This window comes from Cavia porcellus, unplaced genomic scaffold, assembly GCF_034190915.1.
Source record: "Cavia porcellus strain 051 isolate PalLab524CR breed Dunkin Hartley unplaced genomic scaffold, mCavPor4.1 scaffold_5, whole genome shotgun sequence".
NCBI lineage: Eukaryota > Metazoa > Chordata > Mammalia > Rodentia > Caviidae > Cavia > Cavia porcellus.
Window position 1 is genome coordinate 16,128,672 of NW_026947488.1, and position 18,210 is coordinate 16,146,881.

General features: G+C 38.6%; 1 protein-coding gene across 1 annotated transcript in view; it reads right to left on the reverse strand.

Moving 5' to 3' along the window:
• The window catches only part of LOC100725189 (papilin-like), a 133,720-nt gene that overhangs the window by 105,650 nt on the left and 9,860 nt on the right, over window positions 1-18,210 (reverse strand). Inside the window, exon 3 of the mRNA XM_023564182.2 lies at window positions 3,044-3,202. Coding sequence (XP_023419950.2) covers window positions 3,044-3,202 — 159 coding nt within the window. The remainder of the gene's footprint in view (window positions 1-3,043; window positions 3,203-18,210) is intronic.

Consider the following 18,210-nt stretch of genomic DNA (forward strand, 5'->3'; position numbering starts at 1 on the left):
TGCAGCCTGCAGATGTAAAGGTTGCAGCCAATTACAGGGCTTCCCACAGGTCCCCCTTTACTTTAAAATATAAGAGGCTACATCCTTGAGGAGATGGAGCCTGTCTTGGGTCAGGGCACTTCTACAGGGGGGCCAACCTAGCCTCACCCGTCACTGGAAGGCAGGGCAGCGAGAGGCCCAGTTCCTCTCTTATTTGGAGTTTGGCATCCCATGTGAGGGCCAGTTGCCCATCTCTGGCTAATGAGTCTATCGCACCAAGGCAAGAGAAACAGAGCTTGCAGCATGCTTCCACAAAACATCATCACAATACAGGTTTGCAGGCTCCGCATAATTTTCTCTATCAGCCATTATAAATCTATGGTAATGGACCTGTATAGGTTGCATTTTTATGGCATCCACCTGTTGTTTGCAAAAGCCATCAACTTATTCATCATAATCCCAAGAGACAGGATCAAGGCTGTTGATTCCATCCTCTGAAAACAAAAGCTGTGAAAAAATTCTCTATGGGGTCTTTTTTCTTCCCTGGAGTCATCTGTAATATTATCCTCTATTTGTTGTATTTCATCTATTTGTTTAACCAATCATTCTGACAGCCATCTCACAGATTTCATCTCTTTAGAGAAATGCATGCTGATCCTCGTCCCCAGATAAGGACTGGGTCTGCACCATGCCATGAGTTAATCAGGGGGTCTCTCCATAATACAGAAGCAAATTGCTTTTGTGTTTCAGTATGCCAAAAACGCTTGGCTGCTGACTGTCCAGCAGCATCCAAATTTAAAAAATTAAGGATAAATAAGGCATGAGATACAATATTTTCAAGTGTCCCCCTTGTGGGGTACCATGCCCCTTTTTTATTTTATCAACAGTGAGTTTTAGGGAGGATGAAGCCTCTTATATTTTAAAGTAAAGGGGGACCTGAGGGAAGCCTTGTGCTCTTTCAACTATGCCTTGACCTTGAGGGTTTTAAGTTATGCCTTTTATATGACGTATATTAAGATGTTGACAGAAACAAGCAAAGCGGAACTAGCATAGCCTGGACCATTATAAATCTTTAATTGTTCCGGGCATCCCAAAATAATAAGGTAGTTAACATATGGCTAATAACATGTTGGTAGCTTTGGCATTCTGGAGAGAGGCACAAAGGAAACCACTAAAGGTATCTATAGTTACATGAACGTATTTAAGATTGCCAAACTCAGGAATATGGGTGACATCCATTTGCCATAGTTCATTGGGGATAAGTCCCCTAGGTTTAACCCCAAAGTGTGGAACTAGGAGGTGCGTGGCCCAAGAGAGGCAATCTTTTACTATGTGTCTGGCTTGCTCTCTGATTCATGTGGTGCATAAGAAGGAGGGTTTCAGCAGTGATATGGCATAATTGATGACTGTTTTTTGCTGAAGTAACACTGTCTTTGTAATCACCGGAGCTAACATTAGCTAAAGTACAAAGGAGAGCTTGTGGTCGAGTGGCCAGGTCTGCTGCATGATTATCATTGGCCAGAGGTTCTGGTAACCCAGAGTGAGCAGGTAGACGTTCAATAAAAAAAAGGGCAAGTTCTTTTTATAATAAGCACCTGTATTTGACTAAACAGTTCTCCAGTGCTGGAGGCACTTTTGATTTGTCCAGCTGTTTCTAGCAGGGCACAGAATGTGCAATATAACAGCTGTCAGCATACAAATTCACTGGCTCATTGGGAAATGCTGAAAGGGCTGCAGTGACAGCATGCAACATGTGTGACTTGGGCTGATGTAATGTTTGTTTGGAGGATACAGTTTCACCAGGTCAGTATCCACTAGTTGACATTTGAGCAGTGACTTTCGGCTACCCACGATTAATTCCATTTGTGACAGTAGATCTCTACCCCAAAGATTTATTGGCAATTCAGCTATGACATGTGGCTGTATTCAAGGCCTTGTTGATAAACAGCTTCAATGTCAATGTTACAAGGGATTGAATTCACAGCCTTTCACTTGTCAGGCTGGTGCTTGTGCCACTGAGCTAAATCTCCATCCCTGTAGCCTGAACTCACCTCCTTGTGCATGGCTGTCAGGTATTTGTGCCATTGAGGTAAATCGCTGGCCTTTGCTTAACGCTCATGAGAGAGGAACTCATATCTCCCATAAATTTCTTTTGGGCCTCTCTGTTGGCATAGGCATCATCCCCTACTAACATATCAAGATTCCACCCATTACGAGTTTGTGTATTGTGCCTGGCAGTCTTTTTGCAATTTTCTATATATTCCAATTTCCACAAAACATAATCCACACCCGATAAAGTTCCTTGGGTCAGTCCTTGACAATCTGTAGGTGTTATCCATCCGTGAGCCAAAGAATTTAAGACAGCAAGAGTATAGGTGGCTGTGTCTTTCTACTGGGTAACCACTGTTTTTAATGCTCTATTCAGTTTGAAATTGAAACCTGAGTAGTCTTGAATAATTCTACCACCTGCATACATCATTTCCGTCACAGGGAAAGCCTCCATATTATCTAGCTTTAATATTGGACCAGGCCATGGGAGTAAATTTAGAAATCATTCCTCTCATTCGGGGTCACTGAGTGGAGAAATTGCAGCGGCAATTCTGGGGTTAATTTCACTTTTCACTTAAAATTTTGCTATTTTCAGCCTCTCTAATTGAGCAATCAAATCCAGATGTAATTTTTTCAGTTTAATCTGTTGTTTTAAAAGTTCAACTTGGTCCCTTAATTCCTTCCTAATATCAAAAGTTAAATAAGCTGAAGCTGGAGCTATACAGCTGTTGCAATATAGGGGACCGGCATGCGGCTACCAGGTCTCTTTGCTCCTAAGTTAAAGTTTAGCCCTAATGGACAATTGCTTATTTATTTATTTATTTTTTACCCTTCATGTCTTTAAAGCCTTTCTTAAAGTTTTAACCACAATTTGATGCTGGCCCTTTTCTTGTCCAAGTGGACACAATTGCTAAATTGTTTTTCCCATTACCCTTTGTGTTTTTGAAGCTTTTCTAAACTTTCAACAAAGTCTGACGCTGGCTAATTTCTTGTCCCATAATCGCTGTTCACTTACCAAAGTTCAGCTGTGTGGTAGGCTCCCAAGTTGTTCCTGTATTCTCCTTTACTTGTTCTCCTTTAGGCCAGAGGACAGAGTCCCTCACTAAGGCCCCTGTTCTCCGGGCTGACGTTGGGGGGGCACTTGAACTGTGCTGCGGGTAAGTCCACAGAGACACTAGAGGGGGAGAGGAGAGGAAAAGGAAACAAGAGAAACTAAGAGTGAGGACAAATTGAGGAGTCCAATCTAGTCTCTCTTTATTCAAGGAATGAGCATCAAATATAAAGGGTATTGAGGAGGAGGGATTTGGATGCTGAGACATCAGCAGGTAACTTAGCAACACTGGCAAGACCGAGGTTTATAGGAGAGTTCAAATTTCCAGCTTGTTTGCAGGCTCATAATCATAATCTCTGAACAATGGACCAGTCTAAACAAGTTATGCAAGGTGCTGCTAAATTACCAAACTTAACTCCTAGAGGGAATAAGGGTGGTACAGCCTGCAGATGTTAAGGTGGCAGCCAATTACAGGGCTTCCCAATGGAACCATGCTTAGAAATTTCCATACTTGTCCTTAATCTGTAATGTTCCTAGATTGCAAGAAAAGTAGACCTTTCAGACCACTCCCTGATGACGCCACTCCTCAAGGGGGATCAATTATGCTGTGACAGGACCCAATTTTGTACCCCTTCCAAGAAGGAATATCCATTTCAATATGGCCAATGAATTATTTCCTAAGTGATGAGGCCCTCACAAACTCTCATGTATCCAATCTTGAGAAAACAACCAATAGAAACGTAAGTTGACCAGTTACATCATAGCTGTCAGCTATGCCAAGAAACCAGCAATCACCTTCTTTGACCATTTCTGGAAAACCTTAAACTTCTGGAAGCCTCCAAAGGATGGATACTGACTATTGTTATCAGTCCTTTCCAGCATGGACAAACTCCTTTCTTGCTCATCACCACTGTTTGTCTCTTTTATAATGTATATTGATGGAGCTGATGGCTGTCTGTTCAGGTCCCTGGATTTTGTCTCTGAATTCCAGTAACAAAGTCACACTGGTTCAGGGAGCTTACTGTGCAGCCAAAGACCAAAGAGAATGAAAAACTCTGAGCTGGTTTTCAGGATTAAGTGGTACCGTCTAGCGTGCATTTGATACAACAAACTTATTGTCATCAAATAGACTTGGAGTTAAAGCTTCCTAATTTCTCAAAACAAAACCCAAAACAGCCACCCTAAAAAAACCACCAAACACAGAGTTTGACCCTCCTCAGCCTTCACTTCTGTTTCTTCAGGCTCTGGCACTGGACGGGAGAGTTAGGGAAAGAAGGGGAGAAGGTAGAATTTTTTTTTGAGAAGGTAGATTTTCTTGGAGTAGAAACGCTGGTCTCTTTCTCTTGGTTGCAGACCACTGAGGTGGCAAGGAGGGCAAGGAGAGCTCCAGAGAAGCAGAGCTGATGCATCTTGCTGACCTGGACTAGGGGCTTCTTTGCAACTGGAGGCTGATTTGACACCTGCACTGGAGGCTTCTTTGATACCTGAACTGGAGGCTTCTGTGCTGAGCTGTCGAAAGGTATTTAAGGGGAGGAGAAAGGAGGGGAGGAACTGATATTCCCATAGAATTGCACTATTTCTCGAAGGCAGACTTCCTGATTCTGGTTCCTGAGGCCAACAGTTTCAGCCACTGTCCTTCTAAAGCAGTATCACTGTGAGATACATGGGATCTCCCTCAGGACCTGGCTAATCTGGGGTGAGCTGCTCCCTTTCCAACCAGTACTTTCACAGGTCCATGATCCTCTCCTATAAAATTCACCAAGGAAAAGGCTGAGGTAGAAGGATAATATTCTAAAGGCAGCCTTGCATCTTAGTAAGACTCTTTCAAAGTGGAGCACAAAAGACCTGAACAGGATATAAAATCTGCATTAATGTACGAACACCTTTGCTTTATACCACTAATAAACTCGCTGAAAAGGAAATCAGGAAAAAATATTCTATTCATATTAGTTTTAAAAAGTAAAATTCCTAGAAATCAACCTACTCAAGATGGTAAAATGGATGGTGAAAATTACAGAAAAATACAGAAAGAAATTGAGGAAGATACTATAAAATGCAAATCGATACAATTCATGGATTAGCAGCATTAATCCTGACTGTTTTACCCAAAGTAATCCATAAATTGTATGCAATCCCCATCAAAATTCTTCCTTCACAGAACTAGAAATAATAGCCTTAAAATTAATATGGAAATAGTACTCCAAATCCTGAACAGCCAAAGTAATTTTTGCTCTAAGCAAAAATGATAAGGCTATAGGTGGAACAGGCAAGAAGCATCAAATTCTTATCACTACCTTACCAACCCTTTCATTTGCTCCCCTACAACTCTCTTCACCTCCTTACCCAGTAAACTGGGACAACTGGCTTCAGTGTCCACCCTGATTGTATCTAGCAGCCATTTTCCTCTACTCCACTGCAATATATTTGCAGCTCTACTACTGGGTTGGCAGCCCTCCTCTCTTCCATCGCTTCAGAGACTACCACTGCCTTCTGAAGAAAATATGGATTTTGTGTCATCATCAAGAAGGGAGGGATCTGGATGGACCCCCTGCTGACATCACCAAATCCAACAGCCAGCGTTCTACATTGCAGAAATCTGATATCAAATGAAATGGAAGACCCTTTGCATCAAGGAGCTGGAAGACAACTCTTTATTATTATGTCAGCAGAATGGGGAGTCCAAGTCCAAATCATCAGCTCCAAGTCAGTTTAGGTCTAGTTTATATGGGATATACAAGCAGGAGGTATAAAGTTGATTTTGGTTATTATATAATTGGTTACAATAATTAAGTCAAAGTTGTCAGGCAGGTTTGTTTCAGGCAGCTTAGTCAGAGGGATGGTTTACCATAAGGCAGGAGAAAATAGGGAGGGAGCTGGGGCTGAGGCTGTGATTGAAAGTAGGCATGTCCTTGATTAGTTATCTCTGTTGCATTGTCCTTGAAAATAGAAAATGTTTATTCGTCAGACAGTATGGGCAGTCCCCATGGATGTGGTCAGATTGAATCAGGTGGAGCTATCTCTAAGTTGCAGGTGATGTGATCAGTCTAGGCTAACTGAATCAAATGATCTGTGTGGTGGGCTGGGTGAGCATATCTTGTCTTAACAAAGCATCAGACTGTTGATTTTTAACTTTTCGGCCACATTTAAAAGATTCCCTTGTTTATCCCTGTTCCCTCACGGGATCAGCACCATGACAACTGAGACTCATTAAACCCAGTACTGATGATGGGTCTGAATTCTGACAGTCATAGGCCTGAAGCTGCTACTTCAACAACACTATACAGGCACTTTTCAGGTTAGTCTAGAAGGGCTCCCACCAGTGTACTGACCCCTCACCTCTAAACCCAGAACTGCAGCACAGACCCTATTAAAGAATGATTTTGGTAGTTGTTTAAATCTGTGTGATTTATTTCTCAGTTAGTATGGGCTTCAAAATTCACATAAATCTGCTCAGGATTCTTAAGCTGAGTACTGTTGACAGACCAGTTAAAATCTGGTCGGAAGATATAGATCACTGGGGGTTGAGTCTAAGGGGATACATTTTATTTGCTCCTCCTTTGATCATTTCTTACTTCCTGCCTGATATGCCATGAGTAACAAACCCTCTGCTACCATGCCCCTCTACAATTCTCCCTTGTTTTTGAGCCAGGTGATTATGGACTCAAACCTTGTTATGGCTTGTGTCTAGATGCCCCCCCCCCAAATCTCATGAAGAGATAGGTGGATCTTTCAAGGGGTGGCTGGATCTAGTGTGGGTTGCTAGGATTAAGGGTGTGTGATTATTTCACTGATTGGTTTGGAAACACCCTAAACCTGGTAGCCAAGATAGAGACTAAAAGGGGCAGAAAGATGCTCTCGAGGTTCCTTAGTGCTTTGCTGTCCTCTGTGCAACATAAGTGTTTCTCCTCTGTGAGGCCTATCTGCCAAAACCCCTGTCTAGGAGCCAGCTGCTTACGTACTGAAACCTCTACAATCTTTGTGCTACATAACCTTTTCCTCTTTATTCCAGCTGTTGAGCATTTTGTCTCAGCAACAAGAAAACTAATTAAGGCAAATCTCTATCAACTAAACAAAATAAACCTTTTGTGCTTTAATTTGTAGCTATCTGATATTGTATCCCAGACAGGCAAAGAAACTAAGATATTTGCTAACTGAGACGTGGGATTATTGCTGAGATAATCCATGACCATGTGGTTCAGAAGCCTTTGGGACTGGTTCAAGAGAGGCATTTGGAAAGGTTTGGAGATGCTGGTTGAAGCAGCCCTAGAATGCTATGAGCCAAAGTTGATGGGCACTTTAAATTTGAGCTCAGGACATCAGAACGCTAATAGAAATCTAGATGGAAAACGCCAACTTCAAGAAGTTTCTACTGAGAACAAGGACTCCATTCACATTTGGAACCCAGACCATGTGTGTTGTTCTCTGGTAGAAAATTTGTCTTCATTTTGCTTTTGTCCTGATATGCAGTGGAGACTGAGATCAACAACAGCAGTTTACATGCATCACGTACATGTGTCAGTGCCACACAGGAAAGTAAACATGATGTATCAAAAACACACACAAAAAAGGAAGGAGATCTACAAATGATAGAAAGGGGAAGGAAGGAAGGGAAAAGAGATTAAAAAGGAATTAATATGTATTATTTGTTATGCACATGTACTAACCCTGTACATGGAATGTAAACCTTACATACTGTAATGTGTAGAAAAGTAATCAAGATATGGGTAGAGGGTGAGGGAAAGAAGGGAAAGCAGATGAAAAAAAGGGGTTGAGATGCATTATGTACATGTACCAACTCACCACAAGGACTGCAATACCATGAACTAGAAAAATGTTCTAAGAAATAAAAATAATCAAGTTAAAAAAGAGAAAAACTGGCCAGCCCAGCTTCTAGCCACACTAGACTGGCCTCTGCAGGGTTCCAAGCCTGGTTGGGCCATGCACAAGAGAACTTTTCTCAAACCTGGGAACTGGAGATGCTGGAGTTCCGCAACCCCGCATGGCCCCAAGAGCAATTAAGATCATTGCTCACAGTGATCAAGGATGTGCCCAGCTTCCAGCCACACTAAACTAGGCCTGGGAGGTACTGTGGGCCAAAGGAGACCATGAACAGCTGTGTCAATCAGGGGGTCTAGGGCATGTGAAGTGAGTTCCAGCACATCAGTGCTTGCCCAGGCAGAGCTTTGGCCCGTCACTCACAGTGGTTAGGAACCTGCCCAGATTGCTGGAGCACAGGAGTTGGCACAGGAGGTCCTGGTGAGCTAGACTGGACCACGCTTAGCAACCTCCATTCAGTCCCAGGAGCTGAGGGCATAGGAGGCGATTTCCAACACACCCAGGGAAAGACTTGGGACATCTCTTGAAACACAGAAATAGATAAAAAAGACAAAATGAAACACCAAAATGCAAGCTCAAACCTTCAGCCCGTCCCAAGAAAGCCCAGGAGCCATGTTAGTAGAAGCAAATGTATGCCATGCACCCGAAACAATAGCAACTGAAACAAAGAAGCAACTCTGGGAAGCTTGAACGGATTTCAAATTAGAAATAATCTCCCAGGTAAAAGAGGAAATGCTAAAAGTAATGAAAGAAATGCTGAACACATCTAAAGAAGACACAGTTAAAAAATTGAGGAACAAAGCAAAAAGATAGTATCCCTGCATGAATAATATAAGATACAAACAGAATACATGAAGCAGATTCAAAGAGATATACAGGAAATCAAAAATTCCATTGAAAGTTGTCAAAACCGCCTTGACAAAAGTGAAGATAGAATTTCAGACCTGGAAGACAAGATTGCAGCTAGTGAACAGGAAAGTCAAGATCTTTTAAGAGTAACAAGGAATCAGGAAGTAACAATTCAACAGCTGCAAGATGATGCAAAAAAAACAAAAACAAAAACAAAAACAAAAAAAACCAACCTAAGATTGGTACTGATAAATGAAAAACAGGGGGACAAAACAAATGATATCAAGAGACTATTTGCAGAAGTAATAGCTGAAAATTTCCCAAACACGAAAATGGAAACTGACATGTGGATTAGTGAAGCATACAGAACTCCAAATAGTCATTACCAAAATAAAGCTACATGCAGACATGTAATAATCACCATCCCAGAAATCCAAAATAAAAAGACAATATTAAAAGCTGTTAGAGAAAAGACAGATCGCCTATAAAGAAATCCTATCAGAAACAGGGCAGACTTCTTAACACAAACAATGAAGTTAAGAAGAGCATGGAGTGAATTATTTCAGATCCTAAAAAAAAATGACTTCCAACCTAGTGATGTACCCTGCAAAACTGTCCTTCAAAATAGACGGACAAATAAGATACTTCCATGACAAAGAACAGCTGAAGAACTTCATGATCAGCAAACCAATCCTAAAGAATACTGAAAGACAGTCTAGATACACAGAGGAAAAAAAACAATCAGCAAGGCAGAAAATGAAACATAATTAAAGGATGAAAATGCAACAGCAGAAAGATAAAATGTCAACAATAAGCCAGTGTATAACAGTTATAGCCGTTAACGTAAATGGTCTCGATTTACCAACTAAAAGAAAAAGACTGTCAGAATGGATCCAGAAACAATATCCCATCAAATGCTGATTAAAAGCAACCCATCTAATCCAAAACGAAACTCATAGACAAATGGTCAAAGTATGGAAAACAATTCTTTATGCAACAGGAACCCCCCCAACAAAGCGGGGATAGTTATACTGTTTGCAGATAATGTGAACTTCAAAGCAAGAATGAGCCAAAGGCATAAAGAAGGTCATTAAACACTTGTTACAGGAAAACTTCAAGAGGAAGAAATAACAACCTAAAACATAAATGCGCCAAATTCCAGAACACCCAGCTATACAAAGCAAGTATTAACAGAAATGAAAAATCAAAAAGGCAATAACAGAATTATAACAGGAGACCCTAACACACCATTGACACCAAGAGACAGATAAATCAAACAGAAGATCAACAAAGGAATAAGAGAAATGAGTCACACCTGTGAACAAATGGGACGTGATAGACATATACAGAGTGTTGTGTCCAACAATATCACAGTATATGTACTTCTCAGCAGTACATGGGACAGTCTCTAATACAGATCATATACTAGCCCACAGAACATACTTAAGTAAAAGCAAAAGACTTTAAATTATCCCACGCATGTTATCAGGTCAGAGTGCCATGAAACTAGAAATTAATCATTAAAGAAACTGAAAAAACCACACAAACACATGGAAATTGAATGATACACTCTTGAGCATATAGTCTTAGGGGAAATTAGTGGGTGATAGGGGAAATTAAAGAAAAAATCAAACAATACTTACCAGAAAATGAAAATACAAATACAGCTTACTAGAATCTGTGGGATGCAATGAAAGTGGTACTCACAGGAAAATGCATTGCACTGCATTCTCACATCAGGAAAACAGAACAAACACAAATAAACAACCTGATGCTACAGCTCAAACATCTAGAAAGTAAACAGCAAGTCAAGCCCAAAGCCAAAAGGAGGGAGGAAATTATAAAAATCAGACCAGAAATTAACACAATAAAGACTAAGAAAGCAATCCAAAGAATCAATGAATCAAAGAGTTGGTTCTTTGAAAGAGTAAATAAAATTGATAAGCTCCCAACCTTACTTAAAAAAGGAAAGAAAAAGCTCAAATTCATGCAATAAAGAATGAAAAAGGTGAAATCACTAGAGACTCTGTGGAAATACAGAAGATCATCAACATTTATTTCTAAAACCTCTACTTTCATAGGTTCGATAACACAGACGAAATGGACAGATGCCTAAAAACATATGAAGTACCAAAGCTGGGTCAAGAATATGTAAAACTGCTGAATAATTCGATTTCTATTAATGAAACTGAAACTATAATTAAGTCCTTACCTACAAAGAGGAGCCCAGCCCAGACAGATTCACTGTGGAAATTCTACAAGAAATAAAAGAAGACTTAATGCCGACACTCCTCAAACTCTTCAATGAAATCAAAAGGGAACCAATTCTTCCTAAGTCATTCCTGGAAGCAAATATTTACTCTATTACCAAAACCTGAGAAAGACCCAACTGAAAAAGAGAACTACAGGCCAATCTCCCTAATGAACATAGACGCAAAAATCCAAAATAAAATATTGGGAAACAGGATGCAGCAAATCATCAAGATTATATGCCATGAACAAGCAAGTTTCCATCCAGGCATGTAGGGATGGTTCAACATACGTAAATTAATAAATGTAATCTACCACATCAATAGAGCTAAAAGTAAGAATCAGAAGATCTTTTCTATAGATGCAGAAAAAGTTTTGATAAGGTCTAACACTCATTCATGATAAGAAACAGGAAATTGGAATAGATGGTCTTTACTTCAATATGATAAGGGCCATCTATGTCAAATCAAAGCCAGAATCATATTAAATGGCCAAAACCTGAAGGCCTTTACCTTAAAATCAGGCACAAGACAAGGACGACCGTTATCACCATCCTATTCAATGTAGTACTGGAAATAGCCAGAGCAATTAGACAAGAGAGAGAAATAAAAAGAGTAAAGACAGGAAAAGAGGAAGTTAAATTATCATTATTTGCTGAGGATATGATACTCTACATAGAAGACCCCCCAAAATACATAGATATAATAAATAAATTCACCAATGCAGCTGGATACAAAGTAAATACTCAAAAATCAGTAACATTCCTATACACTAACAACAAACTCCCTGAGAGACAAATAAGAGAAGCCACACTCTTCACACTAGCATCCAAAAAAAATGACATACATAGGAATTAATCTCATGAAAGAAGTAAAAGATCTACACAGGGAAAATTATAATTGAAAGAAAAATGGAAGAGGATTTCATAGAATGGAAAGACATCCCTTGTTCATGGATAGGAAGAATAAATATTGTGAATATGGCCATTCTCCCAAAACTGTTATAACAGATTCTATGCAATCCCAATGAAAATACCATCAATATACCTCATAGATCTAGAGAAACCACTGCTAAAATTCATCTGGAACTGCAAGAGACTTGAATAGCAACGGCAATTCTAAGCAGCAACCCAAGGCAGGAGGCATCACAATCCCTGACTTGAAGTTATACTACAAATCTACTGTGATAAAATCAACATGGTAGTGAAATAAAAACAGAGCTACAGATCAATGGAATAGATTAGAAGATACAACCACAACTAGAAACAAACTCAGCCACATTTCTTTGATAAACGAGCCAAACATGTTCACTGGAAGAATGAAAGTCTCCTTAATAAATGGTGTTGGAAAAGCTGGCTCTCTATATGCTGAAAACTAAAACTGGACCCATGCCTATCACCATGTACTAAATTGAAATCTAAATGGATCAAATATCTGCATTATAAAACAGAAACATTAAATTTATTGGAACACAAATTGGGTAAAAACCTTGAAGACACCGGAGTAGGTAGAGAATTCATGAACAGGACTCAAACCGCACGGGAAATACTTTCCAGAATCAATAACTGGGATCACATCTTATTAAAATGTTTCTGCATGTCAAAAGAAATCTCCAGCATAGTGAAAAGAAAACCCTCAAACTGGGAAAATAAAATCTTAGTGAACTTTCCCTCAGACAATAGACTTCGGTGTAAAACATATAAAAATTTGAAAAAAAATCAGACCACCGAAATTCAAAGACCCAATCCAAAAAAGGGCATCTGAGATAAATACACAATTCTCAGATAAGGAAATACAAATGGCAAATAAATACATGAAAAAATCTTCATGATCATTAGTCATTAGAGAAATGCAAATTAAAACCACCCTGAGATTTCATTTCACTCCTGAAAGAATGGCCAGGATCAAGAAAACTACCAACCACAAATGCTAGAGAGGCAGTGGGGAAAAAGGAACTCTCCTGCACTGTTGATGGGAGTATAGCCTGGTGCAACCACTGGGGAGGTAAATCTGGATGTTCCTCAAATACCTGGGATTGGAAGTCCCATTAGATCCAGCTATTCAACTACCATATTCTCAGAAGAACTGAAAACATCATACTACGGTGATATTTGTGCACACATTATTATAGCAATACACTTTGTCATAGTCAGATCTTGGAAACAATCTAAGGCTTCAGAAACAGGAATGGATAAAAAAGTTTGGTATTTTTATACAATGGGGTACTATTCAGCTATTAAGTAGGGTCACATAGAGATATTTATACATAAATGGACGCAGCTTGAGACCATTCTCATAAGTGAAATAAATCAAATTCACATGTGTAAATATAGAATAGTTTCCCTAGCATAAGAAATGATAAGAATACATAAAATTATATGGTAGTTATGATTTTGAATCATATCGGTATGAAGCCATATAATTTTTTCACTCATTAATTGGAATGGTTTTAATCTGCTTTGTTCAATTTCATTGTCTGTGATAGTACCTATAGCTATTTTGAAGAAAACAAGACATCATAATAGATGGTGCGGATTTAATACCATCCTGTTTTGAAGTCCCATCAAGCTGTTGTTCATTTGTTTTCATTGGTTTTAACATTTTGTATTTTACTATATTTTACTATATGCGATTGTGTAAACAAAAATTTTATAGACAAAGAGATAATATAGAAACCGTTGTTCATTTTCTGATAGCTGGTTCTAAATACCCTGTAATTCTTTCATTCTCTTGAATGGCTTCACACTGTCTTGATATGTTTGATGCTATAGTATATGAAGTTATACTCAAATATTTTAAGGAAAGAGATACTATGGGGACTACTCTTATGTCAGGTTATCTGGTGGTGAAACACAATGATGCTTAAATTGTTTGGTTTTGACCTGTGTTGTTCTTTTACTATGTCCTCTTTTATCTCAATCTCCTCCTTTTTTTCCTTTAAAAAATTAACTTATTTTTTCTTATTTTTTTAATAAAGGGAAAACTAAATTAAAAAATAGCAGGATATATTATAATAATATTTTGTTTTTCTATTAACCTGATTTGAACCTCAGTATGGCTCTCCCCATATTGTTCTGACTGATTTTACTACATTCTGTTTTGTTTGATAGTATCAAGTTTGAGGGTATAGGCAACCACTGTGAAGGTAATAATATTTAGTATGATGCCCATTATACTGACTATTTTCTGACTATTTGACTATTTTCTTCTTTTGAAGTTCTGTAAGGTCTCCAATATAGGTTTTGTTGGTCTTGTTCTGTACTATTTTGTTCAATTCTATTATACCTGATGATATAGGCAACTCTTTTCAAGATAGCAAGAGGCATACTTGTAACCATCTTTGATCACCTGGTATTCAGTTTTTGCATCATGTACTATGTCCATCCTTCTGTTCTCACTGACTCTGTTTTGCTTTGTCACATTTGATTTTTTTTTCTCTTTAGGAAAAAAAGTTATAAGAACTGTGTGAGTAATAAAACCCAAAAAGTGTAATTGTTATTGTAAAAAAAGAGAGGAAAAGAAAGTGGCCTAAAGGATGTAACTCCATGTATATTTAAGTTTGTAGGATAGAAAACCATATTACTGAGTTTTGTTGCATCATTGAACAGAACTGTCTGCAATCGCACTGTATGAATGTCCACTTTTTTACGCTTTAATTTTGTAATTTGGACAACTGTTTCTAAGATGACAATATATAATCTATTAACTAGTGATTTCTTACTGTATATTTTTTCTTGAAATTCTGTATTACTTGTGCTCTTTTACTGCTTTGTTTTTTTTTCTCTTTATATAAAAAAAATTCAGATGCCAAGCTCATAAAGAAAAAATAAGCTTTAACAGCGAAGGGTGACCCAGGTTTTGTGTAGCTTTGACTAACTATCAAGAGGTAGCTGCCTCTTGGGATTGCTGTCATGGGATTCCTTCCTAAAACTGGTAGGACTCAGCTTGAGTTTGCAAAAAAGTAAAGTGCCATAACTTTGCAGAACAATTTTTGTTTTGTTTTTTCTCTTTTTCCTTTTAAATAAAATTTTAAAAAAAATTTGGGGGTCTGAGTTTTTTAAATTCTTTATATGTTTTAGACAAAAGTCCCTTGTGTGAGGGGGAGTTCACTAAGATCTTTTCCCAGTATGTGGGTTTTCTTTTCACTGTGCTGGAGATTTCTTTTGACATGCAGAAATTTTTTAATAAGAGGTGGTCCCAGTTATTGATTCTGGGAAGTATTTTCCGTGTGGTTTGAGTCCTGTTCATGAATTCTCTACCTACCCCTATGTCTTCAAGGTTTCTACCCAATTTGTCTTCCAACAGATTTAGTGTTTCTGTTTTAATATTCAGATCTTTGATCCATTTAGATTTTAATTTAGTACACAGTCATAGGCATGGGTCTAGCTTGAGTTTTCGGCAAATGGAGAGCCAGTTTTCCAACACCATTTATTAACGAGACTGTCATTCTTCCAGTGAACCTGCTTGGCTCCTTTATCAACGATAAGGTGGTTGAGTGTGTTTGTAGTTGCGGTTGTATCTTCTAATCTATTCCATTGATCTTCGGCTCTGTTTTGATTCCAGTACCATGTTGATTTTACTACTGTTGCTTTGTAGTATAACTTCAAGTCAGCGATTGTGATACCTCCTGCCTTGCCTTTTCTGCTTAGAATTGCCTTTGCTATTCTAGGTCTCTTCTGGTTCCAGATGAAATTTAGGAGATATTTCTCTAGATTTATAATGTATGTTATGGTATTTTTTTGGGATTGCATTGAATCTGTATAACAGTTTTGGGAGAATGGCCATTTTCACAATGTTTGTTCTTCCTATCCATGAGCAAGGAATGTCTTTCCATTTTCTGAGATCATCTTCAATTTCTTTTTTCAGTGTATTATAATTTATATAGGTCTTTCACTTTTGTAAGAGTAATTCCTAAATATTTCATTTTTTTGCTTACTAGTCTGAAGAATGTGGTTTCTCTTATTTCCCTCTCTGTGATTTTGTTGTTAGTGTATAGGAATGCTATTGATTTCTGAGTATTGATTTTGTATCCAGCTACATTACTGAATTTATTTATTATATCTAAGCATCTTTCAATGGAGTTTAGACGGTCTTCTATGTAGAGTATTGTTGTATTCAGGGGTTGTACACAGAACAATTCAGATCAGGACATGGAATTTATATTTTTTAATGGTCACCAGAAGTTAACACAGTAGAATGCAGGAAATCTATCCGCAACACCAACGACATAGATTAATTAGTCAAGAGTTTAACCCCACAGCAATGTCCCACATGAGTTCAGATAAAAACCCAGAACTCAGGACAACGCCTCCACGAGTCCAACTGGAAGTCCAGAGCCCACAAGAAAGACTCACGCCAGTCTCTTTTATGGATTCGTGCCGGGAAAACCCAAGGGGCAACAGTGGAAGCCAGAAAGTCTATGCCAGCAGGATGAAGGAGCTGTGCTAGTGGGATGAGGGTTCTACACTGGAGCCTAGAAGTCACACTCATAACAAAGAGCGGGACTGTCCTGAAAGGAACCACAGCTGTCCTCAGCGACATTGAGGCCCCGAGCTCCTCCGACCACAAGCACAGTCGGATACAGGCCAGGAAGCAGCGTGAAGAGTTCACCCTGGAGACCAGGCAGCACATGTCTTCCCCTCCGGAGCCAGGAAGCAATGCTCGATGTAAAGACCAAAGCTTCTCCAGGAGAACCAACATCTCAGACAGCAACTCGTAGGAGAACACACAATGCCTCCTTCACACCTCAATCCCTCCATACACCTCTCTTCTTCTCCAACTATTTATCCTGGCAACCCTCCTCAGGTGGAGGATCTTCTCTCAATGCATGCTGATGTAATCCAGCTGGCGTTAAGTTGACCACCAATTTTCAAACCATAACAAGTATCATGTCATCTGGAAACAAAGATAATTTAACTTATTTTCCTATCTTTACCCCTTTTATTTCTCTCTCTTGTCTAATTGCTCTGGCCAGTAGTTCCAGTATTCCATTTACTACTGGCTCTGGCCAGTATTAAATAGGATAATTAATATAGTGATAAAGGATATCCTTGTCTTGTGCCTGATTTTAAAGTAAAGGCTTTCAATTTTTGGCCATTTAGCATGATGCTGGCTGTTGGTTTGTCATAAATGGCCTTTATTATATTGAGGTAAAGACCATCTATTCCAATTTTCTGTAAAGTTCTTATCATGAATGAATGTTGGACCTTATCAAAGGCTTTTTCTGCATCTATAGAAATGATCATGTGATTCTTACTTTTGGCTTTATTAATATGGTGGATTAACTTTATTGATTTACATATGTTGAACCATCCTTGCATTCCTAGGGTGAATCCCACTTGTTCATGGTGTATAATCTTTTTGATGATTTGCTGAATCCTATTTGCCAATATTTTATTGAGGATTTTTGTATCTGTGTTCATTAGGGAGATTGGTCTATAGTTCTCTTTTTTAGTTGGGTCTTTCTCAGGTTTTGGTACTAGAGTAATATTTGCTTCCAGGAATGATTTAGGAAGGATTGCTTCCCTTTCAATTTCATTGAATAATTTGAGGAGTGTCAGCATTAAGTCTTCTTTGTATTTCTTGTAGAATTCTGCAGTGAATCCATCTGGGCCTAGACTCATCTTTGTAGGCAAGGACTTAATTAGATTTTCAATTTCATTAATAGAGATTGGGTTATTCAGCAGTTTTAAATCATCTTGATCTAGCTTTGGTACTTCATGTGTTTCTAGGAATCTGTCTATTTCTTCTGTGTTATCAAACTTTGAGAGTAGAGGTTTTCAAAATAGGTGTTGATGATCTTCTGTATTTCTGTAGAGTCTGTAGTGATTTCACCTTTTTCATTTCTTATTGCATGAATTTGTGCTTTTTCTTCCCTTTTTTAAATAAGGTTGGCTAGGGGCTTATCGATTTTATTTATTCTTTCAAAGAACCAACTCTTTCATTCGTTGATTTTTTGGATTGTTTTCTTAGTCTCTATTGCATTGATTTATGCTCTGATTTTTATAATTTCCTCCTTCTTTTGGCTTTGGGCTTGACTTGCTCTTCTTTTTCTAGCTGTTTGAGGTGTAGCATCAGGTTACTTATTTGTATTCGTTCTGTTTTCCTGATGTGGGAACTCAGTGCAATAAATTTTCCTCTGAGGATGGCTTTCATTGCGTCCCACAGATTGTGGTAAGTTGTATCTGTATTTTCATT